General features: G+C 41.0%; 1 protein-coding gene across 50 annotated transcripts; it reads left to right on the top strand.

Moving 5' to 3' along the window:
* Positions 1-666: 666 nt before the first annotated feature.
* znf185 (zinc finger protein 185 with LIM domain) lies at positions 667-27,728 on the top strand. 50 transcript variants are annotated; one of them, XM_064328194.1, is made up of 50 exons: positions 668-926; positions 3,751-3,812; positions 5,868-5,979; positions 6,670-6,789; positions 7,362-7,400; positions 7,649-7,681; positions 7,790-7,852; positions 8,053-8,103; positions 8,429-8,509; positions 8,996-9,076; positions 9,359-9,418; positions 9,627-9,737; positions 10,047-10,106; positions 10,204-10,257; positions 10,356-10,415; positions 11,320-11,394; positions 12,252-12,329; positions 13,487-13,564; positions 14,728-14,805; positions 15,863-15,940; positions 16,242-16,319; positions 16,690-16,764; positions 16,893-16,964; positions 17,479-17,553; positions 18,008-18,064; positions 18,241-18,288; positions 18,393-18,440; positions 18,539-18,586; positions 18,687-18,734; positions 18,835-18,882; positions 18,983-19,030; positions 19,131-19,178; positions 19,426-19,473; positions 19,572-19,619; positions 19,720-19,767; positions 19,868-19,915; positions 20,016-20,063; positions 20,310-20,357; positions 20,458-20,505; positions 20,903-20,962; positions 21,144-21,236; positions 21,470-21,520; positions 21,899-21,979; positions 22,961-23,002; positions 24,140-24,187; positions 24,458-24,523; positions 24,943-25,005; positions 25,583-25,673; positions 25,988-26,086; positions 27,106-27,728. In XM_064328194.1, exons 2-49 carry the CDS (start codon positions 3,797-3,799, stop codon positions 26,084-26,086), a joined length of 3,051 nt encoding a protein of 1,016 aa, XP_064184264.1. In that variant the 5' UTR covers positions 668-926; positions 3,751-3,796; the 3' UTR covers positions 27,106-27,728. The 50 variants fall into 50 exon arrangements, with proteins under 50 accessions (XP_064184276.1, XP_064184264.1, XP_064184265.1 ...); XM_064328195.1 differs by having other exon boundaries at positions 16,687-16,764; positions 21,177-21,236; XM_064328192.1 differs by having other exon boundaries at positions 16,687-16,764.

Below are 27,728 nucleotides of genomic sequence, written 5' to 3'. Positions count from 1 at the left end.
AGCATACCTCTGTCCGCCAGACCCAGTGACACTGCGAGTTAATGAGATGTGACACGTCTTTACTGCTCGGCCAACAAACTCGCTGACTGAAAGTTAAAATGCTAAGGAGTCAATGAGTGACCTGCGAGAGTTGCAGCATAGCTCTCTGCTGTTTTATCCTGGTGAAAAGGATCAGCTTGTGAGGCATGTGTGGTATGACTGTTTATTCTGCCTCGGTGTGGTGGGGTGTGGGAGGAGCAGTTCTGTAAACTTCAGCAAATAACAAGACCTTATGAGTTGCCATTGACGACAGTCACCGAACATGATTGGAGGGAGGCACAGGCCTTCTGTGGGGGTGGGGGGTGATAACGGTTCATCGACAAATACAGAAGAGTTGATCATATTATATGCCCGGGACATGTGTCTGTTCCTCTCAATCTAGTCAGTTCATTGTCCTGGCGTGTCACTTTAAAACTGCTGTTATGGTTTTCAGAGCCTTGAAGCCTGGAAAAAAATGTCCTATTTTAAAATTCTGAGAAATTAAGTGACCTTACCAGTCTGACAGGTTGTGAAAGAGGTTTGAGTTGGTGACAATTTAAATATGAACATATCATGGGTTAACCATCTGGAAATGGCCTCTTAGATAACCTGCAAATGAGCGTAAAGTTCGCTAGCTAACCTGCACCTGTTGTGTCGTCTCAGACCCTTGACTGCAGCCCATGGGTTGGACCGGAATGCTTGTTTCTCCCTGCAGAGAAAAAAGGCAGATGAAGCAATAATAAACACAGTATCAACCTCCCGCCCCCACCTGCACACGCCCAGGGGTGGCGGAGCTTCCCTGACTGGCTGAGCTGGCTGTGCCAAAGCCTGTCCTCTACCTGTTCAGTGTGAGAGGCACCTGTCAGACGAAAAGGACTTTCACTCTGCTCTGACCAGACATTTCTCAGGTAAGTCCTCCTATATCCCTGCGCCCCTGCTTCCTGTGCTTCCTTACTGCCGGAGAAGTGGCTATGTCCATGGTTACGGATGTGGCTTTTGTGTTTGGCTTGATTCAGTCAGTGTAGTATGAGAATAGAGGCACAGGTTCCAGTGTGCCTTGATGGGAGCGTGTGTGCACATGTTTGTGTCTGTACAAGTGTGTGGACTGAGGGCTTGTATGACGATGACATTTCCATATATGTCTCACTCATTGTATTCTCATTCAAATATATTTTTATTTTCCCACATGAATCTTTTGGGGAAATCTGTCCTGAAATCTGTTTGTCCTTCCTTATATTTGTCATTTCTGTCTGTAAGAGTTTCTTACTTCAGCAAATTCCACATTTTGATAACCCCCTGGTCCTTTGTCAGTCAGTTATTTCAGTCCCTGACTGTAGAGTATTTGTAATTTACTTCTCTGTAATAGGGGTGTGTTACTATGCGCACTGTGGTGCACTGGGGTTGTACATATATGTACAGGTGCCACACCGTTTCCTCTTTCCTCATATTTGTGCAGTCATGATTCATTCCCCTTGTGCCCAAGCCACTGCATGTGGCTTGCAGAAAAGGCTTGGGGATAATCAGGCAGAACGTTTGCATAGTATGTCTACTGTCCTCGAAAGCTTTGTATGAGACTTGCTTTCACTTTACCTGATTGAATTTCTGAGAAAAGCACAATGCCGTTTTCTTTCACTCTCTGTTAACGTTGTAAGTGAGTGTTGTCCTTGTGTTGTTTTTTGTGGCACTTCAAAGGAAAGACGAATGATGCAAATACATAAACTGCTTTGTCCTTAAAATGTCAGAGTCAGGTGGAGGGATTATTGTTAAATTTATAAAGATTACCGAAGTGGTATGTGCACTTCCAAAATTGACAGAGGGCAGGCATCGTTAAGACATAGCAAGCAACATGGTGGCTGTAACAGAGACCAGACTTTATATCACCCAATGCAGTCTGCTGTGATTTGAACACCTGCAGTTCCATTTCCATTTTTCTTTGCAAGGTGATTAGACTCAGAATCTAGTTTTCTGATTAAACATGTTGCAAAAAAAACATTTTTTTATCTGAATGAAAGATAGCAACATTATATTTGTAGATTTTCTGGTTAATCTGGCATTACAGGCATATTTCCCATCTACATTACAGTATGTGAGCAAAACACAGGAAACATGCACACACAGTTTACACAGCTACAGAACACACACACTCATACACATACACACACACACATATGCATAACATACATACACTATATGACTAAACGTATCTGGACACCCCTTGGACTGGGGCTGTTGTTCATGGTTTGGGCTAGGCCCCTTAGTTCCAGTGAAGGCAAATCTTAATGCTACAGCATGCTATCACATTCTAGACGATTCTGTGCTTCGTCAACAGTTTGGGGAAGGCCCTCTCCTGTTTCAGCATGACAATGCCCCCGGGCACACAGTGAGGTTCATATAAAAATGGTTTTGTCGAAGAACAAATGGTGTCGAAGAACTTGACTGGCCTGCACAGAGCCCTGATCTCAACCCCATCCAACACCTTTGTGATTATTTGATAAGTCAGCTGTGACCCAGGCCCAATTGCCCAATCAATGCCCAACCTTGCTAATGCTCTTTTGGCTGAATTGAAGCAAATTCCTGTAGCAATGCTCCAGAATCTAGTATAAAGCCTTCCTGGAAGAGTGGAGGTTGTTGTAGCAGAAAAGGGTGGACCAACTCCATATTAATGCCCATAATCTTTGATGAGATGTTGGATGTCAGGTGTCCACATAATTTTTTGCCATGTAGTGCACATACGTGTGTGTGTGTGTGTGTGTATGTGTTTATCTATTTCACTCAATTAAAATAGATAAATAGAAAATTAAATAAAGACAGAAAGTTAATGGAAAAGAGAGTTAGAGAGAGGGCTTTACATTACAATAATGTAATTGTCATCAAAGAGTTTTATAGGTGATTAAACACTCAGGGCACTTCTGTACTTTAATTCTTCTCAGTGAACTCACCCCCCACCGTTCTAAGAACCCTTTCATTCATCTCATTCAAAGCACTCCTGAGCACTCCAGTCCTCCAGCCCTTGTGGCTGCTAAGAGCGTATAAGATGAGCATTCAGTGTAAGTGTAGGGTTACATGGCTGTGTCTCTTACTCACTCTGCGCGATCCTGTGCGTTCTGTTGCGCATGCAGTCAGAATGCGGCAGGACTGGATGCGCCGCATGGCTCAGCAATGAGCTTCTGGAATGATGAGCGCGTGTCCTCCAGACGGGAGTCGTTGTCAGGCTGGAGGTCCAGGGGGTGGTGGGATCGGGGTGTGGACCTGTAAACTCTGTGGGCTTCCTTTTTCTTCTTTAAATGTAGTTTGCTCTTCCTCTTCCTCATACACATTCAGCTGAGTATGGAAGTGTAGCCTTGAACTGAATCACGTTGAATATATTTCTGTTCCGCATGAATGAAAACGAAATCAGACTTCAAGCCTCCAAAATCAAACTCTGTTCTATCTCATCACCACCACCAAATAGGATTTATTGACTTTCAGTCATGTTGTTTGTGCAGGCAGTCTGTGATGGCTAGTATAGCTATTATACCTGTGGTTCTTTTTAGATTGTCAGCTCCACACTGGCACTTGGGCATGACATGCTTATTGTAGGAGTCTTTTATACTTTCATGCTCCTGGGTCTCTGTAGAAATATGATTACATAAATTATCTGACATTTATACAAAAAGATCAGTCTTCTGCCAGATGGGTCCTGCCTACAGACAGGCCAACTGACATCCATCCACATGTCTCTGTGTCACACAGGTTGGACAACTGACAAAGTCAACGCAGCAAGCAACAAGCATTGAAAATGTCAATGTCAAAAGGTAAGTGTCGGGGATGACACCTGTAAACAATTTTGAAACTGTAAAATTGTGAACAGCATCAAGACTATGTCATTGTGGATCAGAGTGTGTCAGTGTGCCTGATGTGCAAGACAGACTTTGTATGTGTCAATGTCTGTAACGTAAAGGACTTACAAGTGCTTTCAGTTGTGCACTTGTAATGGCCTGATAAAGCCCCTGTTTATGCATTTGGAGGAATCCTGTGCCTGATAATATCAGTGCAGAACATTGTGAAGAGCTATTTTGCTCTTTAAATTCTTCAGGGTGATTATTATAGCTTGTGTTTTACTCATATCCATTTGTACATGTAAATATTTCCTGAAGCAGTCCTGGTTAAGCATCAGCACAAGAATAGAATGTTCCAGTTACGACTGTGAACCAAAAACCTGTTCCAGAAGAACTGCCACATACTGTTTGGCCGTAAAATGCTTCTAACTAACTGTCACCACATTACATCTAAGGAAACCCTTTGAACAGCCCTAGCATATTACTTTCATTGAACCATTTACATTTCTCTCTCTCACTAACATTCCTCCCTCACATTCACACACCCGTCACCCCTGAGTGGTTGATAACAAAAACACGACAAGTGCTAATCTGATTATTCATTCCTCGCTTACCTGTAAAGGGAGATCTACCTCTTCTTTCTCCGTCTCATTCTTTTCATTACTTGCATTTTTTAAAAACTCTTGCATAACATTGGGTAATCAGTTCAGTAACTGAATGTTCATCCTCACAGTTCATGTTCTTGTTAGGGTTTGTGTACTTTTGAATGTGACTTTTTGTTTGTGATTAGTGTAGTTGTGTGCTGGTGTGTATCAGTGTATCTTCTTCATATATCTGGGGTGTGTTAAGCTGGTGATTTTATGTTTTAGATAGTCTGACACATCCCAGTGAGCAAAAGCCAGATCCTAGATGACTAGAGAGGTGGAAATCATGCTTGACTGACATAAACATATTAGGTTAACCCCAATATAGCTGAGATTTTACACAGATATAGTCTGGCTATGTACTAGTCAGCTAAAAAACGTTCACCTTTCAGCAAAATGTAGCCGGGTGTTCATCTGAACATCTAGATGGTCTTTCACTGACTTTTCACGTCAGAAATATTCTCTGAGATGCATGGTGTTTGTTGAATTATGGGCATGTGTCTGATCTTGATGATGCATGCATTTTTGTAGTGTATTTCACAGGTATGTTATTTCCTAGGTTAAAAAATTATAGAAACTCAGTACATTGTTCCTAATGAGCTGATACAGCATACAAAAAATGTAAAACACACGTGATTAGGTTGAATCAAGGCTAGTGCATCTCTAAAACTGTAACCTGGGATTGGTACTGAATTAAGCAAACTATTTCATATTTTATGAGAGAATAATCACTGAATTGACAATAGTTTTATGTGTACTGTTATGAAATGAGGACTATGGGAAAATTTATTTAAATGGTCTTGTGAAGCTGCTGAAGCTAATGCGATCACTGTCTTTACAAACATGTTCTTCATGGCTATCATTTTTATATTACGCACTGATGGCTCCTGTATAGCTAATCAATAACTCGTCTTCAGTGAAAATTGTAAATAGCATCAAGACTTTGTCGTCGGAGTGTGTCAGTGTCCCTGACGTGCAAAACAGTATGTGTGTGTGTGTGTGCTGTTGGTGAGAGTTAGTATGTGTCGATGTCTTTAACGTAAAGTATAATACATGTGGTTGTGCAAATGGTGTAAGTTTGTGTGTCAGTGTGAGTTGGGGCATGCTAATGTGTTTTTGTTGAGTTGCTGGGTGTCAGTGTTTGAGGTAGTGAACTGTTGGGAGTACGCATCAGGAATAAGCTGTGTGCTGATGTACTTATCCAGTGTGTTGTGTCAGCCATTGCGGTTGATATATGCTAGAGTGTGTTGGTCATATGTATCAATGGATAATGTGTGTGAATTAGTGGTTGCGTAGATGTTTTTGAGTGTAGATGCGTGTTCATATTTGATGATGTCATGTGTCAGAGTTTTGGTTTGTCTGACATGCCCTTTGTTCATGATTTTAGGCGACAGGCAGTCTGTGCTTCGGACAACAAAGGTTCGGACAGCCCTGAAAGGAGACAACAGCTGGATACAACGCCGCGCTGAGGCTCAAGCGGAGCAAGAAGAGAAACCATGGTAACGTAGCACTCAGGAAGCTGGCAGGCCGAGTGGACATATTTTTGCTTAGAGAAAATCATTTTCCCTCAATTTAATTAGGAGTGGAGGAACCATGGTAATCCAAGGGTCAAGGAAATCCGGGCGGACCAACAGGGAATACAGAGCCTTCGAAGAGTTTGAGTTTTTGCTAGAAAACATTATTTTCTCTTGGAATGTTATTTTTCTGTTTCATTAAACGTGTTTTCTCATGTTCTATAAGGTGCACTGCAGACCTTGTGATGGCATGACATTAATTTCTGTTCTCTGCCCTGTAGATGATACATTTTGGTTACATAAAAATTGATCACAATTGGGAGAAAGGATTTATAATTTACATAAGCTACTAAGCATTTGTCCCAATGAACAATTTCAAAGGAAACACCTTTGTGACTGGACCTAGTATTCTGAAAGATGAATCAGGTGGAATCCAATGACTGCAGCTCTAGAACTTAGCTGTGTTGTAAAATATAGAACTCAGTAGGCTCACCCTGAGTGCTGAATGATATGGATCATCATATTTCAATTTAATATTCAGTGATAAATAGACATGTCTGTCCATTCAGTGCTTTTTTTTACCAACAATAGTCTGTGCTAAACAGTGCCTCCCTGTCTTACGTTCCACTACCTTCCTCTCTCTCTCTCTCTCTCTCTCTCTCTCTCTCTTTACAGGCTCGCAGAGGTTAGAGGGACACGCACCAATGGAGATTCTGATGAGTCCAGTTCCGTGTCCCCGCCCACCAGCCCTTCTGCGGCCCCAGCTGCAACTCCTCCTTCCCCCACTTCAACAAGGTAAACGCCTCAGCATATGAACCCATGCAGTCAGAGGGACAGACTGCACACAGCACCTTTAGGGCCATATTTATTAAGTATGCCAGAAATTACTGCCAGGGCTGCAAACTTCTGTGTTGCGGCATGTTTTAAATTTTGCGGGGTATTTACTGAGACTGGTTCGGCAAATTAGAACAGCCGCAGTGAGTTACTGTTGTTCCAGCGAGAAAGAAAACTGTGTGGGAGGAAATCGCAGCTAAAGCAAATACTGTCAGTGAAGTGAAAAGATCTATAATTGACTTTAAAAAACATAGGCAAGACATCAGGCCATGCACCAAAGAAAAGATGGTATATACTGTAATGAAATCATTCATTAAAGGCAGCTTCCAGAAGCAGAAGGGCTATCTTATGGAAACTACTGCCCATTAGATAGAATTATGCAATTTGGGTGAGCTATCCCTTTAAATGGGATTTATTTTTGTCACAGAAAAAATACAGCCACACTGTCACCTTGTGCAGAGAGAATGTCAACACATCTCATAAATAAAAACGCATTTTTAATATTTTGCCTTGTTTCATTTCGCACCCAATAGCCAGCCATCTCCATCATCGTCTCTCGACTTCTCAAACAGGTGACTCTTCCTAAAGATGGAGTCACGTGTGTGTTGGCAACCACATTTGTGATGACGTTACAGTAGTCACACACAACCTGGGCATTGGATAGAATGTGTATGATTTCTGTTTCTGTACATGTGCTCATTTACTGCTGGGGATATCAGATGAACATGTGTGCGGTCAGTTGCACCTATCACATTTAGGAAATTAGCGATGGTCTCTCTCTCTCTCTCAGTTTCTTTCTTGTTTTCGTTCTCTCTCACAGCCCAAAACCACCATCCGGAGGATACCTGATCAGGTAAATCAGACAGTCCTCAATTACATAATGGGTGATGGCAGCCAATTAAATAATAATAGCCTCCATATAACCAGAGAGTAACGGTGTGTTTTGCCTTTTATCTTATAGAGGAGTTTTCACAAAAACCGACACCAAAAAACCAACTTCCCCATTACCATATAATGGCTCCAGGTGAGTATCGAAAGATTTAATGAGTAGCTGGGTGTAGAAAATGAGTTATGTGGACTGTAAACTACAGTTCTGTAATTTACCAATCTTAAATTCATCCCCCCAGCACACCAATGGTGTGTGTGTGTCTGTGTGCTTGAAATCTGGATCTACATTTCCTGACCCATTACGTGAGACCCTACTCTCCCTCTCTGTTCCACCAGCCCCTCCAGTACTTTCATTCCCAAGAAGCCAAGTGACTCATACAAGAAAATGTGAGTCATTTGTTGTTGCTGTTGTGCATTTTTGTATGTGTGTGTGTGTATGTGTGTCTGTGTGAGAGACAGAGAGATAAAAAGAGAGTGATAAATATATATAGAGAGAGGGTGGAGCACTTCTGTTTTGGTGTTTTGCCCATGTGTATTGGATTGTCAGATGGGCGTATGTGTCAGTTGTGATGTGTTTGCATATGTCATTTATGTCATTGTGTGTGCCTGTGTCTATGTATGAGTAGCGTTTATTGTGAACTGAGTGTGTTTCAGATGTGACCTGCGTGCGTGTGCGTACGCATGCTTGTGTGTGTTTCTGTGTGTGTTCTAGAGCGCCTCATTCTGTGCGAACAGCTTCAGAAAGCTCTGCCCCAGCTGAGACAACACTGTCCTCAGAGGAACAGGACAAGAGGTGAGAGGAGGCTCTGGGTAGGATGTCATAGTTACAGGTTGAACACAGTCTCTCAGGTCCTTAGTTTTTACTGCGGTTACGCCTTGAACCATGGGCATAGGCCTGGATTTAATCAACATCTGGACTTAACTTCCAAATACATACAAGTCTTCGCTTTTTCTCACAGAGACCATTTGATGAATTAATTTTGGTTTTCTCTGAATTCGCCAAGCTATGTTCATGAAGACTTACCTTTTTCATACCTCCGATTTCATAGCAACTGTGTGCAGGTTTCATGCTAATTGCTTAATATTCCATACAAATACCAGACCCATTTACAGCCTGCACAATGTCACATACTCACACGAATATTCCTCAAACTACTCTACCCTGTGTTGCTAAAGGGTGATGAGCTGCAGCATGATCGCTGAGAGAAAAACACATTTGCATCCGATTAGTCTTGCCCCTTACTTTTTCTTTCTTCTGTATGTTCTGTTTTCCTGTTAGAGCGGAGGCAGCCAGCAGCGTTCTCAGAACCTCAGCGGCTAAACAGCGCTCCTATGTCCTCTCGGCAGCCAAGAAATACGAGTGAGTCTCTCCATCCCTCTCCCTCCACCTCATTATTTCCCCTACTATACGATGAAAGATCTGCAGGAACACGGCCTTTTACGTTTGATTTTAGTTGTGCTTTCCGGTGCAGTAATGATCTGTATGTTCTACGTTTGGTTTTCAAGTGTGTGGACATCGGTTATGTGCCACAGTTTGAGCTCTGCTTGTCACTTTCTTTAATGACCAAACAAAGTTTTGTTGAAAGTCTCTCTTTTCTGCTCTGAGTCTGACCCGTATGCTGTACATGTCTGCAACTTTCAGGTCCCCAGAGAAAGCAGACAGTCAACTGTCTCCTAACAGTGTATCTTTCGTAGCTAAAAGGTATAGTGCTTATGCAGTGCATGCGCTAATATAAATAGTAGTATGGTTTGTGCATATTAATATCTTTGGGACAAGTCGATAAGTCAGAACAAAATTGGACCAAATGTTGTACTGAATAATCTGCTTGAAGAATCAGCCAAATAATCCTGTCGCTTTAACATAAAATGCAACACTGCTGATATAATTATGTATGTGCATCACCGAACAGGGTGGAGATTAACGACGAGGAAGAGAGTGCCCCCACCGACGCTCAAAATGATGTCACCCCTCGTGTTCCCACCCCCCAGGACACAGTTCCGCAGCCCACAAAGCAATCGAGGTGAGAGTCTGTCCAATTTCTCTCTCTTTTTCTTTCTCTCAGACTAGCTTTCTTATTTTCTCAGTCTCTATCTCACAATAGAGGAAGTGTGAATGCACACTCATTCAGGAACACAATTTACTAAATAGCTTTAAGTATGTTTTGAAATGAGTATGGCCACTGTTAAATCTACATGCAAGATTCACTGGCCTTCAGGTACAAAATACATTGTGTACCTCAGTTATGTGTCTGTGTCCCTGTCTTAAAGTCACCTGTCATTCTCTTTCATCATCCCTTCTTGTAACAATTTCTCACTTGCTACTTCAACAGCCCTGCAGCGAGCACAAAGGTTACCATTTCTGACACAAAGATCTCTTCTGCTACATCCAGGTAAAAAAATAAAAATGAAATAATAATATTCATAATATAATGAAATACTGAATGTATGTGGAGCACATATAACATTCTATGTCTCTCTCCATGATAGTTCTGTGGAAACAAAGAAATTGAGTCCTGCCCCAAGTCCCTCTGCCCCAGTCAGGTACTCCAGCCAAGCCTCTCATGGTGCTGTTGTGAATAGGGTGCTGTTTCTCTCCTCCAGTTATAAACCAAGTGATCATCATTTCTGTTCTATTGCAGTACTAAAGTCGTCAAGCCAGCCTCAGCCCCAGACACAAAGGCCAGTCCTGCCAAAATCAGGTAGGGAACTTCAGTGATATTCTCAGGAGAGCGTGCTGAGCCGCTAAGTGGTTTGTCATGGTAATACGTTGGGTTGACACATAGAGTATTGAGGCTGGTGCATAATTGGCTGTAGCCTCACTCAGTGGAAGGGAGGATATTAGTAGACCAGGTTGTCCCTGCCTCATCTTACCAGAGTGACTCTCCAGGGCCATCATCAGGCATCTACAGTCTGCCTGTGTTGACTGTGGATGGAATATGCACATCAAACGGCAATGACTGTGCAACTCGTTCCTGGCAAGTGACTGGCAGTATGTGTTTCATTGGAAAGTTTGTGCACTATGAACTGAGAGATGATGTCACAGCGATGAGACAGGCCTCCAAATACAATTCAAATGTGAAGAAATTAAAACATCAGTTCCGTAATTAATGGGAAGCACTGTTACTGGGACAGAGAGGAGGCAGGTGAAGAGGCCACACACAAGCAGCTGCTGTTAGAGGGCAGCTGGCTTTCTCCTCTCTATCATTTACTTCCCATATGAGAGCAAAAGGGGAAGAGACCAGCTTCAAAATAGAAATGAAACTAAAAGAATGAGGTCATGCTATGCTTTAATAGTAACATGCAGCATGTGTACACAGTGTAGACTGTGTCGATGCCTGTTTGTTCAAGGCATGAAAGGAAAGGCATTGATGCATGAATAAATATTTAATGTGTATCCATAGAAAACCGTCACACAGCCCTTTACAGTGAGTGTTTTCCAGGGGGAATAAAAAGCAGATGACCCAATTGAAGAAAAACTGTAAAATGATGCCCTTACTCTGTAAAAGCCAGTCAAGCTGAACTCCTTAGTTCTTGCTATTAAACAGTCAGGGTGACTATAGGGTTTCTGATTACCATGTTCCTCTCCCTGACTCCCCTCTACAGTCAGGTGGTGAAAGCTGAACCAGCACCGGTACCCAGCAAAGATTCGGGAAAAGATGTCCTCACATTGACTAAGAGGTCGGTCACTGATGGGACTTCTCTTAAAATGTTCTGTCTCTTATCTCTCCTTTTTTATGCGACTCCATCCTTGTCCTGGGAACTTTCTCTCTCTCTCTCTCTCTCTCTGTCTCTCTGTCTCTCTCTGCTTCTCTCACTGAGCACAAACTGATTGGGAAAATATGGTGTCTTGTGATGGTCAGCATCTGCATCAAGTGCAAAATCACTGAGGCTCTAGGTTGAAGAGGCAATCAGAAGGACATGCCCCAGCATAGAGATAGGGTGGGTGGAGTGGTAGGGAGGTCCCAACCAGATATCTGAGATCTAAACTACTGTTAGTTTCTGGGGGGAGAACCTTAATACAGCTTATACAACAGGGTGACTGGCAGGGGGTCAGGCTTTCTCTCCTAGCGCGTACCAGCGGAAGTAACGATTTTTGGGCTTCTCAGCACAAGTAATGACGTCATAAACCTGCAACCTCGTAGGACTGTGCTGTAACGTTTGAAGAAGTAGTTCCCTAAAATTACTGAAACTTTGATAGAGGTTTGCAGTATGGAAAGTGGGAAGCTATCATCCACACTACATATTATATTTATTTTGAGAATATGAGGAATAATTTCATACATCAAAATGATTTGTGAATCGTGATGATTTTGCATTCTAACCTCAATGCTGTAATCTAACTAATTCTGCTAGGAGTATCACAAACTGGAGTCTTGGAGCCTGTGCAGTCTTGTGCGTTCCCGGTACAGGAAGCGATACGATCTGCTTCCGACCTCGCCCATTGAAAATAGTGGCATCTCGTCATCCATTTATATACTGTCAATGGTGACTGCAGGTTTTCTGACGGTAGTGTAACTCTCTATCGCCCCCTGCAGTCCACAGGTGGAAGCTGAACCAGCCCCGTCTCCCACTGATGATTTAGAGAATGACGATCTCATTACGGTCACTGAGAGGTTGGTCACAGAAAATGTTGATTGCCTTGTGTGTGTTCAGTGGGAGTGGGATGACGTTTCTTCATAATGTACCTGACTTTTGTAGAAAAAGAAGTCAAGTGTGTTTTTTAAGCACAATCCAATATCTTATGATAGAAAACAGAACACACAATCTTGCTCTACCAATACCTAAATCTTTAGCAATATACAAAAGGGAAGACGAATAATATGAAGAATAAAATAGGAAAAGAGAAATGTGACAAAGCAGTTAAAATGAAATCTTCAGTATAGAGATAGGGTGGATAGAGCAGTGGGGAGGTCTCAGAGCATGGGGGATACAGAAAAGTAGAAATTCAGAGAAGATTTCATTGGCACATAGGCATATCTTTAAGTTACCCTGTGGTCTGTGGTACTGTAAAAGCGAACTGTGCCTTAGATGTGAATCAGATTAATCCAGCCCCATAAATTCATGTGTGTTATGCCTAAAGATCGGGTGAGTCAGGCCCCATCAAGCAGAGTCTTCCTGACGTTCTTGTAAAAATTGTTTTATATGTTTGTATTTGTAATTTAACAGTGGGGTGAATTTCCAGGTGAGAGGACAATAAGGTGAAACCAGATATCTGAGATCTAAACTACTGTTAGTTTCTGGGGGGAAAACCTTAATACAGCTTATACAACAGGGTGACTGGCAGGGGGTCAGGCTTTCTCTCCTAGCACATATCAGCGGAAGTAACGATTTTTGGGCTTCTCAGCACAAGTAATGACGTCATAAACCTGCAACCTCGTAGGACTGTGCTGTAACGTTTGAAGAAGATGCTCCCTAAAATCCTGAAACTTCGATAGAGGTTTGCAGTATGAAAAGTGGGAAACTATCATCCACACTACATACTATATTTATTTTGAGAATATGAGGAATAATTTCATACATCAAAATGATTTGTGAATCGTGATGATTTTGCATTCTAACCTCAATGCTGTAATCTAACTAATTCTGCTGAGTATCACAAACTGGAGTCTTGGTGCCTGTGCAGTCTTGTGCGTTCCTGGTACAGGAAGCGATACGATCTGCCTCCAGTCTCGCCCATTGAAAATAGTGGCATCCCGTCGTCCATTTATATACTGTCATTGGTGACTGCAGGTTTTCTGACGGTAGTGTAACTCTCTATCGCCCCCTGCAGTCCACAGGTGGAAGCTGAACCAGCCCCTTCCCCGGCTGATGATTTAGAGAATGACGATCTCATTACGGTCACTGAGAGGTTTGTCACAAAAAATGTTGATTGCCTTGTGTGTGTTCAGTGGAAGTGAGATGATGTTCCTTCATAATGTGCCTGACTTTTGTAGAAAAAGAAGTCAAGTGTGTTTTTTAAGCACAATCCAATATCTTATGATAGAAAACAGAACACACAATCTTGCTCTACCAATACCTAAATCTTTAGCAATATACAAAAGGGAAGATGAATAATATGAAGAATAAAATAGGAAAATAAAAATGTGACAAAGCAATTAAAATGAAATCTTCAGTATAGAGATAGGGTGGGTAGAGCGGTAGGGAGGTCTCAGAGCATGGGGGATACAGAAAAATAGAAATTCTGAGAAGATTACATTGGCACATAGGCATATCTTTAAGTTATCCTGTGGTCTGTGGTACTGTAAAAGCAAACTGTGCCTTAGATGTGAATCAGATTAATCCAGCCCCATAAATTCATGTGTGTTATGCCTAAAGATCGAGTGAGTCAGGCCCCATCAAGCAGAGTCTTCCTGACTTTCTTGTAAAAATTGTTTTATATGTTTGTATTTGTAATTTAACAGTGGGGTGAATTTCCAGGTGAGAGGACAATAAGGTGAAACCAGATATCTGAGATGTAAACTACTGTTAGTTTCTGGGGGGAACACCTCACTCAATACAGCTTATACAACAGGGTGACTGGCAAGGGGCCAGGCTTTCTCTCCTAGCGCGTACCAGCGGAAGTAACGATTTTTGGGCTTCTCAGCACAAGTAATGACGTCATAAACCTGCAACCTCGTAGGACTGTGCTGTAACGTTTGAAGAAGATGCTCCCTAAAATCCTGAAACTTCGATAGAGATTTGCCATATGAAAAGTGGGAAACTATCATCCACACTACATACTATATTTATTTTGAGAATATGAGGAATAATTTCATACATCAAAATGATTTGTGAATCATGATGATTTTGCATTCTAACCTCAATGCTGTAATCTAACTAATTCTGCTAGCAGTATCACAAACTGGAGTCTTGGTGCCTGTGCAGTCTTGTGCGTTCCTGGTACAGGCAGTGATACGATCTGCCTCCAATCTCGCCCATTGAAAATAGTGGCATTCCGTCGTCCATTTATATACTGTCAATGGTGACTGCAGGTTTTCTGACGGTAGTGTAACTCTCTATCGCCCCCTGCAGTCCACAGGTGGAAGCTGAACCAGCCCCATCCCCCACTGATGATTTAGAGAATGATGATCTCATTACGGTCACTGAGAGGTTGGTCACAGAAAATGTTGATTGCCTTGTGTGTGTTCAGTGGGAGTGAGATGACGACCCTTCATAATGTGCCTGACTTTTGTAGAAAAAGAAGTCAAATGTGTTTCTTAAGCACAATCCAATATCTTATGATAGAAAACAGAACACACAATCTCTCTCTATCAATTTCTAAATCTTTAACAATATACAAAAGGGAAGATGAATAATATGAAGAATAAAATAGGAAAAGAGAAATGTGACAAAGCAGTTAAAATGAAATCTTCAGTATAAAGAAAGTGTTTGATACAAATACAGGACAACGAGCTGAAAACTGCACTAATCAGCCTCCCTTTCCCAAACACCTCCCTTCTGACCCTTATAATGTTCCATCTCATTTATTTCAATTCCTTCCACTCCCCCACCCTCTCTCTCTCTCTCTCTCTCTCTCGCTCTCACTCACACACACACACGGAGCGCAAACTGATAGTAAAAATAGGTTAGCACATGCACAAATGTGACAAGGTAACTCGCTGTATGTGACGGGCTGACTCATAAGGTGTCTTGTGATGGTCAGCATCTGCATCATAAAGTGCAAAATCACTGAGTCTCTTTAGGCTTCAGAGGTCATTGGGAGGACATGCCCCAGCATGGAGGTAGGGTGGGTAGAGGGGTAGGGAGGTCGCAGAGCATGGGGGATACAGAAGACTATAGATTGGCACACTGGCATTCTGTGGCATTGTGATACCGTAAAAACCAACTGTGCCTCAGCTTTTAGAATGAGAGGGAATCCAGTGCCATAAATCAGACAAATTCATGCTTTTAAGGATAAATTAAGGATAAAGATGGGATGAGTCAGGTTCCATCAAGTGGATTATTTTTGACTTTCTTGTATGTAATTGTTTTATATATTTGTATTTGCAATTGAACAGTGGGGCGAATTTCCTATTGAAAGGACAATAAGGTGAAACCATATATCTGAGATCTAAACTACTGTTTGCGGGGAACCCCTCAATACAGCTTATTCAACAGGGTGACTATGTTTTCTGATGGTAGTGTTCCTCTCTATCGCCCCCTACAGTTCACAGGTGAAAGCTGACCCAGCCCCAGCCCCCAGTGATAATTTAGAGAATGATGACCTTATCGCACTCGCTGAGAGGTTGGTCCCCAAAAATGTTTATGGCTTTGTCTGTGCTTACTGAAAATGAGATGTCATCCCTTCATGGTGTGTCTGACTTCTGTAGAAAAAGAAGTCAAATGTGTTTCAAACATATAACTGAAAAGCACAATACAACATTGTGTAATTGAAACTAGATCACACAATCTCCCTCTGTCAGTGTCTCAAATTTTTGTAAAATGAAATGAAATCTTCAGTACACAGATGTACTCCCTCCCTCCCGGCCCTTATATCTTATTTATTTCAACTCCTTCCACCGACCCCTCCCCCCCCGCCCCCTCAGTACGGAGGTCTTGGTGGATCCTGTCCCCAGCACAACTGACATCGAGTACAGTCACGACCTACTCTCTGGTCCAGACAGGTAGGCCACAGAGGGCAGGGACCTCCTCACACAGCTGTTTGTTTGTATCCTGGCTTTATCCCATACGTTCTCTAACCTTGAAGTCCTCAGCAACAATACCGTAGCATTTTGTATTATGGCAATTAAGTATTGAAATAGTATTTGTGCTACAACAGCGCCAATCAGTAGCTTAGCAAAAGATTGATTCATACATACTTGGTGGAGTACAAACAGTTCATCGCCGTGCTCTGCTGACTGGTACACCGTTTTTGCATGAATATTTATGTCACACATAGTGGAGCACATTGTAAACATACAAATGCTAGCTGCCATAGAGGAAAGGATGAAAATTAAATTTGAAGTGTTTTTTTTTTCCTCTTACACTCAGCAGCCAATCAGAAAAGACGGTGGTCTCACTGGACAAGCTGGCTGTTGATTTCATACCCATCGATACCAACAGGAAATAGTGAGTTAGAGAGAGAGAGAAACAATGTTGACTGTTTTGTTAATTCACTGAAAGGTCCCAGCGTGTTATTCTCCCGATCCTCACGACCCCTCTCCCTCCTCTGTCCCAACTCTTCATGTCTGGCTTAGCCTCAGCACAGACAGGCCTTTGGAAGATACCCGTCAATCTCCGACAAAAAAGCAACCAGCAGACACACAGAGGTACAGAACACAGAATGTTATTGTTCCTTTTCAGACTTCTCTTTAGATGTCACATATGTTTATGTCTACTGCTCAGAATCCACAACCATGACGGATACCTCCATTTTAATATCTCTGATTGGACTGGTGATTATTTTAAAAAGATTGGGTGTGTTCTCAATGAACTCACTCAGTTAGTCAAAGATAAAAAGGAAAATTCTCATAAATCAGATAATTAATTACTTGCACTTGCTGGAGTGGTTGGGCACTACAAGAGGTGATTCCCATCACGTTTGTTAACTGAATCATGTAAATCACAGTGTTAACACAAGGGGGCACTAAAGCTCTGTGCTATGTTCGTGGCTTCATCCTGCTCCACTGAAGTCAACACAAATGGCCTCCCTGAAATGGCAGGCTAAACATGCTGACTTGTTATTATTATTATTATTATTATTATTATTTTTCATACATTATCTTCAGAACTGTTTTCAAGTATAAGAACAAAACTGCAATAAGAACAAACTCTCTCTCACAGCCCACTGGTCTTGGTGGATCCCCTGCCCAGCAGTGCTGACAACCCGAGTCAAAATGTCGTCACCTCAACAGTGAGGTAGGCAGATGGAGTTACATCTATGGTCCTCCAGCTTTACCCAAATGACCCATGTCTTTCATATGATGTGGTCAGCAGAGCTCACTGTGCATTCAAGTCTGCTCTGGGCAGAGGCTGGCCTGTCCTCCTAGGAGGGGCTGAGGTCTTAGGAACAGTGAAAGACTGGGACATATGCTGTGCAGCTGCAGAGGTTGTCAGTTCCATCCCTCCTCAAGCTATGTTAGTCCCAGTATGACAATAACATATTAGCATGACATTAGGCAATTCATCTCATGTCAACTGTGAAGGTTTTAAGCATACAGTATGCTTATTTAAGCTGTGTTTCAATACCATGATTTTAGACCGTGTCAAACAAGCAACAAGACCGATTCTTTACCCTGAAGACAACCTTTCCATTGATCACTGTTTCCATACCCCCCCCCCCCCACCCCCCACCCCCACCCCCCATTCACAGTGTCAAAGAACAAAAGACAAAGTTTGAGGACCTGAGCAGCACACAGACTACTATCAGGTACTGTCACTATAAGAATCCATCACTGTAAGAATCCAACACCCTTAAAAACTATGATACCACAATTACAGGGAGAAATACATTGTCCAAGCTAAAAACAAATGTCTTTTGATAATAGGCTTAATTCTCGATCCATTGCGATATTAATATATCTACGATATTATTCTATTTTACAGGACAGTTCAGTCATCATCTGAAACTGTCAAGACTACATCTACCAAGAGGTATAATCACTGTGCTGTAGTTGTACAGTAATTAAAATTATAAATTTGTGATATTGGTTGATATGCATATCATTATGAACAACTGATATTATTCTATTTTACAGCACAATTAAGTTGCCATCTGAAACGATCAAAACTACATCTACCAAGAGGTATAATCACTGTCCTGTAGTTGTAATTATAATTATAATTTGTCATATCAGTTGATATGCATCTCATTATGAACAACTGTTGTTATTCTATTTTAAAGCACAATTGAGTTGCCATCTGAAACAGTCAAGACTACAACTACCAAGAGGTATTATCACTTTCTTGTAGTTGTAATTAATATTATAATTTGTGATATTGGTTGATATGCATCTCATTATGAACAACTGTAATATTATTCTATTTTACAGCGCAATTGAGTTGCCATCTGAAACAGTCAAGACTACATCTACCAAGAGGTATAATCACTGTCCTGTAGTTGTAATTAGAATTAGAATTTGTCATATCAGTTGATATGCATCTCATTATGAACAACTGTTATGTTATTCTATTTTAAAGCACAATTGAGTTGCCATCTGAAACAGTCAAGACTACAACTACCAAGAGGTATTATCACTTTCTTGTAGTTGTAATTAATATTATAATTTGTGATATTGGTTGATATGCATCTCATTATGAACAACTGTAATATTATTCTATTTTACAGCGCAATTGAGTTGCCATCTGAAACAGTCAAGACTACATCTACCAAGAGGTATAATCACTGTCCTGTAGTTGTAATTAAAATGATAATTTGTGATATTAGTTGATATGCATCTCATTATTTAAAACTGTGATATTATTCTATTTTACAGTACAATTGAGTTCCCATCTGAAACAGTCAAGACTACAACTACCAAGAGGTATTATCACTGTCCTGTAATTGTAATTAAAATGATAATTTGTGATATTAGTTGATATGCATCTCATTATTTAAAACTGTGATATTATTCTATTTTACAGTACAATTGAGTTCCCATCTGAAACAGTCAAGACTACAACACCAAGAGGTATTATCACTGTCCTGTAATTGTAATTAAAATGATAATTTGTGATATTAGTTGATATGCATCTCATTATTTAAAACTGTGATATTATTCTATTTTACAGTACAATTGAGTTCCCATCTGAAACAATCAAGACTACAACTACCAAGAGGTATTATCACTGTCCTGTAATTGTAATTAAAATGATAATTTGTGACATTGGTTGATATGCATCTCATTATGAACAACTGATATTATTCTATTTTACAGCACAATTAAGTTGCCATCTGAAACGATCAAAACTACATCTACCAAGAGGTATAATCGCTGTCCTGTAGTTGTAATTAGAATTAGAATCTGTCATATCAGTTGATATGCATCTCATTATGAACAACTGTTATGTTATTCTATTTTAAAGCACAATTGAGTTGCCATCTGAAACAGTCAAGACTACAACTACCAAGAGGTATTATCACTTTCTTGTAGTTGTAATTAATATTATAATTTGTGATATTGGTTGATATGCATCTCATTATGAACAACTGTAATATTATTCTATTTTACAGCGCAATTGAGTTGCCATCTGAAACAGTCAAGACTACATCTACCAAGAGGTATAATCACTGTCCTGTAGTTGTAATTAAAATTATAATTTGTGATATTAGTTGATATGCATCTCATTATTTAAAACTGTGATATTATTCTATTTTACAGTACAATTGAGTTCCCATCTGAAACAGTCAAGACTACAACTACCAAGAGGTATTATCACTGTCCTGTAATTGTAATTAAAATGATAATTTGTGACATTGGTTGATATGCATCTCATTATGAACAACTGATATTATTCTATTTTACAACACAATTAAGTTGCCATCTGAAACGATCAAAACTACATCTACCAAGAGATAGAATCACTGTCCTGTAGTCGCAATTAGAATAATAATTTGTCATATCAGTTGATATGCATCTCATTATGAACAACTGTTATGTTATTCTATTTCTAAGCACCATTGAGTTGCCATCTGAAACAGTCAAGACTACAACTACCAAGAGGTATTATCACTTTCCTGTAGTTGTAATTAATATTATAATTTGTGATATTGGTTGATATTTCTCTAATTGTGAACAACTGTGATATTATTCTATTTTACAGCACAATTGAGTTTCCATCTGAAACAGTCAAGACTACAACTACCAAGAGGTATAATAACCATCCTGTAGTTGTAATTAAAATGATCATTTGTGGTATCAGTTGATATGCATCTCATTATGAACAACTTCCCTTAGTGTTACAGAGCTCATCACACAGACTTGATTCGCTGAAACACTTCATTTACTCATAAGCTTTATGCACAAACCCAACACCACTGAACAAGTGAAAATTATTCATGAATAAAGTTGCATCATAAGAATGACTACATAACAGTGCCACGTAAAGTAAAAAAAAACATCAACTTTTTTGTTCAGCTCTGTGGATTTGCTGGACCCCATTCCAGTGGACACAGCCCAGAGCTACCATCATAATAATGTTGATCATCTTTTTCTACAAATTTTTGCTGTGATAATTTGAATAACCATAATTATTCATAATCTCTCAGCTCCCAAGAGCCTTTGATCCCACTGAGCTCCCGAGAGACGCTTCAAAGCTGGGAAACCAGGTGAGATTTCTGTGCAGTGAAGAAGATCCAGACCGATACTCAACAGCACTGTGTGGAGCCTTTGTGTCTGTAGGGCTGTTGCCTCTAGATCTTAAACGGACCTTTAATTCTGCAATTCCTCACATATCAATAATACATGTCTTTGCGTACACATGCATCTCTGTATGTTTGTGTGCGTTAACAGAAAATATGTCTCAAACTATGCTTTGGACAGCCAGTCAGCTGACAATGATTCAGACAGCAAAACTGAAACCCTGATCACTACAGAAGAAGAGTTAGTACACACTCACTGAGGGACAAACTTCTGCACACACAATAAAACACGCATACACAAACGTGCACAAAAACACAAAAACAGACACTGAGACTGACGCAAACACACACACATGCACACACACACATACACACACAGATTGTTTGAAGTTCAAAGATGATCAAAGCGTTTTTAAAGATCACCCGTGTGTTAGCGATGGTGATGTAATGCCTCGTGCCTTTGGTGTGTTTCAGGCAAGAAGAGCCTGAAGCAGTGGGAGCAGACGACGCTGAGGATGACTGGAAGTGAGTCACTGTTCTCCGCGCTCAGCACTTCGTAGTGTGGGCCACACAGCGAGGTGCATTGCACTGCACTGGAAAAGAGCCTCAGCACATACTCACCCTTGGCCTCACTCACTGACTTCTGGCCAAATTCACAATCTGGCCCTCTGACCATCCCCACTTTCATTGGCTGAATAAATCCATCCCTCTCCCGCTCCTTAGATGTTATCTGATAAGCCTTCTGGCACAAAATGGCTTCTGTGCATCACCCAGGTGCAGCTATGCATTAGTGGGGGTTTAAGTGAGATTCTGCCCTCAATTATATGCTATAAGCTCCACGGTAGGTATACAAAGACAGTCCTAAACTGATGCTGATTCCACTCTCTTAATTTGGTACCTCAGATATAGGGAGGAAAGCAGCACACGCTGGAGCAGTTGGAGGACACAAACCATAGCTTCCGAAACAGAGGCCACAGAAGAGAGGTATGTCTGCCCTCAACTGCTGTCCTCACTCCGCACGAAGCTGCTGATCTGATCACAGAACGTTGGAGCGTTAAACCTAGTTACCCTCACCAAGGAGATTATGTAATGACGTCCATCCATCCGTCTGTCTGTCTGCCTGTGACAGACACATTGGGAAAAATAATGGCTCGATTGCAATGAAATTTCAATGAAATTCATGTTCCCAAGAGGAAGAAACCTATTGATTTTGTTGACCCCATCGCCTTGTTCCTAGTTCCACCAGCTGGCCAAACATATTTTGTAAAGCGCTTTGGATAAAAGCGCTATATAAATGCAGTCCATTTACCAGTCCATTTACATATCTCGAAAAGCAATGACTGGATTGCCAAGACATTTTCTGTACACATTAATGCGAGTGGAGATTGCTTTGCCTTGGTGGTCACTACTCTCTACTGAGTACATTATTTCTAGTTCTCTGATGTTTTTTTGGCTGACATAAGATTTTGTCCATTATTAGGAAATAATGGACAGAAACTGTCCATTATTAGGAATATGTCTTGTACCTGACACATTCTGGCTCTCAGACAGAGGATCAATGGCTGTGACTGACACTGAAGGACTGACAGTAAAGGGTTAATTTCAGTATACATATATGAACTAAAGCAAGGCTTTAAGTAGGGCAGTGACAAGAGGCTGAAACTCTCCCATGGAAATATTAGGAGGGGCTCATTTCAATACCAGTAAACTCCCCCATTCTCATGTTCACCTCACCATTAGTACAGAGTAAGGACAGAGAGAGGGAAAAAATTAGGAGTGGAAGAGAAAAGAGAGGGTTGCATTGAACATCAGAGCACAGTTTGGATTAGAAGAAGACAGACCAGAAGACAGACCAATATCTGTGGAAATGGAGGGCTTTACTCAGAGAATTCACTTTACCTATGAATCCTGCAGTGGGACAACTAGGTCCAAGCTGGTGATACAATATCAACCTCTTCCTTGCAGTGAGCCAGAGCCACAGAGACCCCCGTCAGTCCCCTTGGACAGGTGAGTTTGTTTTTAATAAAAAATGAAAATGCACCAGTGCAGCACAAGTTTATAAGTAGATTCATTAGTTTAACTTGTTAAGTTGGCAACACTTTTTTCTTTTTATTGCTTGCTGTTGACAAACACACACACAGACCATGGACACTCACACACATTACATTACATTACATTACAGGAATTTAGCAGACGCTCTTATCCAGAGTGACTTAGACACCCTTTTTTTACATGCACACACACACACACACACACACACACACACAACGGACAGCGCAGCTGCAGCAGTCGCACAGTGCTGTTGATTTGACTGTCCATAAGGGACCTGCCTTGGCATGCATATATGCATTTTCTGTCATTTATACCCACTAGGCTGCCTTGCACACGACACACACGATACCCAAACGCGGTTGGCAGTGGCGGTCCACTGCACTGCCGGTGTAAAAGCGGCATCTTGGTCAGTTTGCATGGCCAGAACACTAATGTCCGCGGAACACTGACCAAACATTTCTCATTCTCGACATCTGCGCTGCCTGTGTGTGAAGCCGGTCGGACCCGCCCGTCCATCATGGTGACATCACTGAGTAGAGATGCTGGACGTTAAGGATTTAGGTCAAGTGTGTGAGAGCACAGCTGTGTGAGCACTTAGTGGAGAACCTCTTAGGTTACCAGTCGTTATTGTGGAGACCCACATATGAAGTTACGTTGCCAGGGCTGGTGCACAGCTCTTTCAATGCAGCCTCCATTCACTGGGCTCTGCTGTAATAGCGTAATGATTCTTTGCTCTCCTACTACCTCCCGCATACTCAATTCTCTCCCTTCACATCCAGGCAAACGCACTATTTACTCACTGTGTTCTTTTAACCGCACAGAGAATCCATTGGCAATAACAAAATACCATTGCATGTGTTTGACCATGAGGTTGAGAGCTGTGATAACAGTGCTACCATATAATGTCACAGTCATGTGGTGAGAATATTATCTGGTTCGCTGGATTGACTCTTACAATTTTGTGACACTTTTGTCATAGTCATCTGTCGTGCTTTGTTTCTGCTTGACTCCAAATGGTCAAACTTAACTCTAAAATGTGAAACAATTATGCAACAATATGCTGTTTATCTCCTAACTTTGAAACCACTGCAGGGCCTTGGAGAACACCATACAAGAGCTCGATTCACTCGAGCCCAAGAAGTGAGTAAAAGATAAAACAGGACTGGATGAGCACACAAAGACCACAGCCCTGAAACTAAAATTCACATACTGCATGCTAGGTGGCAGTGTAGAGGAGGGAGTTAAGGGCCTGAAACTTGTACAGTATCTATAAGGCTGTGATTTATAATAATAATAATAATAATAATAATAACAACAACTATGAATAAAATTACACTATGTGCTGCTATGTTCATGTAATGCACTTTGCATTTATTGCCTTTTCATGTTTATTCCCCACCTCTCTCTCAGGAGCTTTGTGTATGTGAAAGAGTACGTCAATTCAGAGCTGGCCAACAACACAAGCCAAAATGGAGGGTAATGACTGCTTTAAAAACTTGCTTCCCAACAAACCTAGGATGTTCCCTGTGATAAAGCTTTACTGAGAAATCTGGAACAGCAGCAGTGTCCCTGTATCTGAGTGATCCTTTAGAGATTATTAAGAACATTTGGTAGAGCATGAGCTCAGTACTTGCACTTTAAGCCAGCCACACTTTTGACTCGCACATGTCAGGGCAGACGTCATTCCACCAATCTAAGCATTTTGGATGACTACCTAGAATTCATTTAGAAATTGTTTACTTATTGTCATTGTCATACTTATTGAGGAATTGTTACCTTGTATCCCTGCCAAATAAATGTCATGACATAAATCTGCCCTTTAACTGGGGATATGACCACCTGCTCATGTCATTTTCAAGTAATGACATTCACCGATTGTCACTGTCTGCTTCCAGAAATGAATATGTATCCTCACGCACTTCCTCCTACTCCTACAGCAGCCCTCCTACCAATTTCAGGTGAGTCCTCTATGATTAGACCCAAAATGCAGCACTCTTACTCAAAAACCCACAGTTCACAGCAGCAGCAGTCCCTTATGTTTCTTCGTGTCCTTCCAAACCCACAAAGCACCTGATAATATGTCCTCTTATATTTCTGTTTACTTGACTATACATGAGACATGAATCCTCAACTCGTGAATCCTCAACTTGTCTGATTATTGCACACTTATTTAAGATTTTCGACAAGCTCCATATCCTTTATTTCAGAATGATTGTTGAAGCACTTCAGTGCCCCTTCCCAGAGCATAATATTCACAACTGGAGCAAACAGGCAACAGATTTAATAAAGCAGTTACATAAATGCTGTGAGTCTTTGTGGAAACCCTTTCAGAATATAGAATCTCTAATCTCTACATATGCCTGGTACAATATGTGCATTGATATATACTGCATGGCTGATTTTGAGGATACTTGACTATTTCTTGCCACTGGTCCCCTACAAGAACTATGCGGTGTCTCCATCCGTTTCAAAATGGTTGACTGTGATGTCCAGGTCATCTGAGGACTCCATTTTCTATTTTATTTGGTCTGCCAGGAACTGCACATACTGCGGAGAGCTGGTAGGAAGTGACGCAAAGATCACCATCGAGGACCTGAACATCTACTGCCATCCGAGCTGCTTCAAGGTGCAGTGTACCCCTAATGCCTTACAACTGAGACTTTTAACACCCCGCTTGACTGACATAATTACACTGTTAAACTTCACTTACATCACCACGTCTGCTCAGGCTGATGTGCTGCTTGTGAATCTAGCGCAATAATGTAATATTGAGTTGCTGCCTTTTCCAGTTGCCTTGAGGGATGACAGGTGATGTTCCTGTTATATTTTTAGAATTTTCCAACAGAGGAGTTGTCAGATTTGATTGATGGTTGTCAGTGCATAGCTGGAGGCATGCTGATATCGCTGCAATAACAGAGTTGTGGTCCTATATTTCTGTAGTGTGGTGTGTGCAGTAGACCCATGGGAGACCTGCTGTACAACATGTTCCTGCATCACTCAACGGTCCACTGTGAAACCTGTTACTCCAATCTCTTCTAGGTGAGACATAGTGCTTTCACCAGCAGGGGGCAGTATGAAGCCAGTTCTCCATCAGTGTTCTCTTCTGCCACCAGCTAAGGAGATGCAGGGTTATTACAGTAGAGTTAAGACAAACTATGACATATCCATATTTTTGCCAAACCATAATTAAGCAAATCCCTTCATTTATGCTTTATTCCAGTTTGGCTTATCTCCATTTCATGCTCAAGAAAAATCGAATTTGATGCCAACAAACATTAGTTTCCTTTCCCCATGTCATTCTTTTTTCAATGAGATGAGAACTTTATTTCACAAAATGTAAACAAAATTACTTTTAAAATGTTTTTAAACGTTTGCAGGTTCTATAACACATTATTTCTAAGCAGTGAATTGAGTATTTTCTCGATGATCAGCAAATTCCTCATTAACACTCATTTCCAAAGACACCCATCATACATTTTTAAACATTTTGATTGTTGTTTGTTTTCATCTCATGGAAAACAAATGGCTACTGGTACAGAGATCCATCTGGTAGGTTTCTTGATCTCAGCCTCTGCATATTATGCGACATAGCTCAGGAGGTAAGACCGATTGTCTGGCAGTCGGAGGGTTGCCGGTTCAAACCCCGCCCTGGGCGTGTCGAAGTGTCCTTGAGCAAGACACCTAACCCCTAACTGCTCTGGCGAATGAGAGGCATCAATTGTAAAGCGCTTTGGATAAAAGCGCTATATAAATGCAGTCCATTTACCATTTACCATATTAACCCTGAGATGTGGGAAGTCTAAATGTCCTTCCCCTGCCATCTGACAAGGTCACTTATCTGGGTTTGACCCACAAGACCTCTGACATTACAGTCTACCAATTGGTTAAAAATTAGTTTTTTTTTACCATTTCAATGCGGTTATCAAGTTGCTTAAGGGAAAAAAACTATAACTTGATTCTATACATTTTTAAACTTAAGTTGTTTAATAGTTGAACTTCAGAATGATTTTCACCACCCATATGACACTAATGACCTTGTTTATTTTGCTTCACCACAGCATCTACATAGGAGATGAAAAACTGCAGATGGATAAGGATGGAGTTTTACTTCTTTTAACGGAAACAAAATATACTATCCTAGAGTACATACTCCACGATACTGTGCCGAAGCACAAACTTTATGTTTATACTGCCTGCTTTTGATTGGAACTCCTTTAAAAACATGAATATCACACTGGGAATAGAGCAATTGTAGCAGGATGTCTGTAGGATAGGGTTCTGATATCTGAAAACCTGCATGTCTTGACTGTTCTATTTCATTATTTTCGTTGATTCTCATTACTGTGTTACTGTGTTATATGTATGATTTCTTATCTTGAACATTCCTCTATAATTTGTCAGCTTCTTGGACATATTCTACGATTTACATTGTAAGCAGCATGTCAAAAAGTTAAAACATTCTTATGAAATATTAAACTTAACCACCATACTTTTGGAAGATTGCAACATACTGGATTTGAGTATAGAAAGAGGTGGTCTGCTATGATGATTGTAAACCAACCATACTTTTAAAAAAAGGAAAAGCTGAAAGATTAATTATAAGTCAAGATTGACGTGTGACCAAGAGAGCAGGTTGCCAACTACAAAGGTGTACTGGTTTAAATAAAAACGGTTCAACACA

This window comes from Anguilla rostrata, chromosome 3 (genome assembly GCF_018555375.3).
Source record: "Anguilla rostrata isolate EN2019 chromosome 3, ASM1855537v3, whole genome shotgun sequence".
NCBI classification, from domain to species: domain Eukaryota; kingdom Metazoa; phylum Chordata; class Actinopteri; order Anguilliformes; family Anguillidae; genus Anguilla; species Anguilla rostrata.
Note: the sequence above shows the minus strand (reverse complement) of the source record. Positions and strands in the feature narration are given on the sequence as shown.

Excerpts from the sequence above, each read along its gene's own strand:
- znf185 (XM_064328192.1), top strand. Across the intron at positions 18,289-18,392 it reads AAGACTACATCTACCAAGAG|CACAATTAAGTTGCCATCTG; the intron begins GTATAATCACTG and ends TCTATTTTACAG. Across the intron at positions 25,674-25,987 it reads GCCATCCGAGCTGCTTCAAG|TGTGGTGTGTGCAGTAGACC; the intron begins GTGCAGTGTACC and ends ATATTTCTGTAG.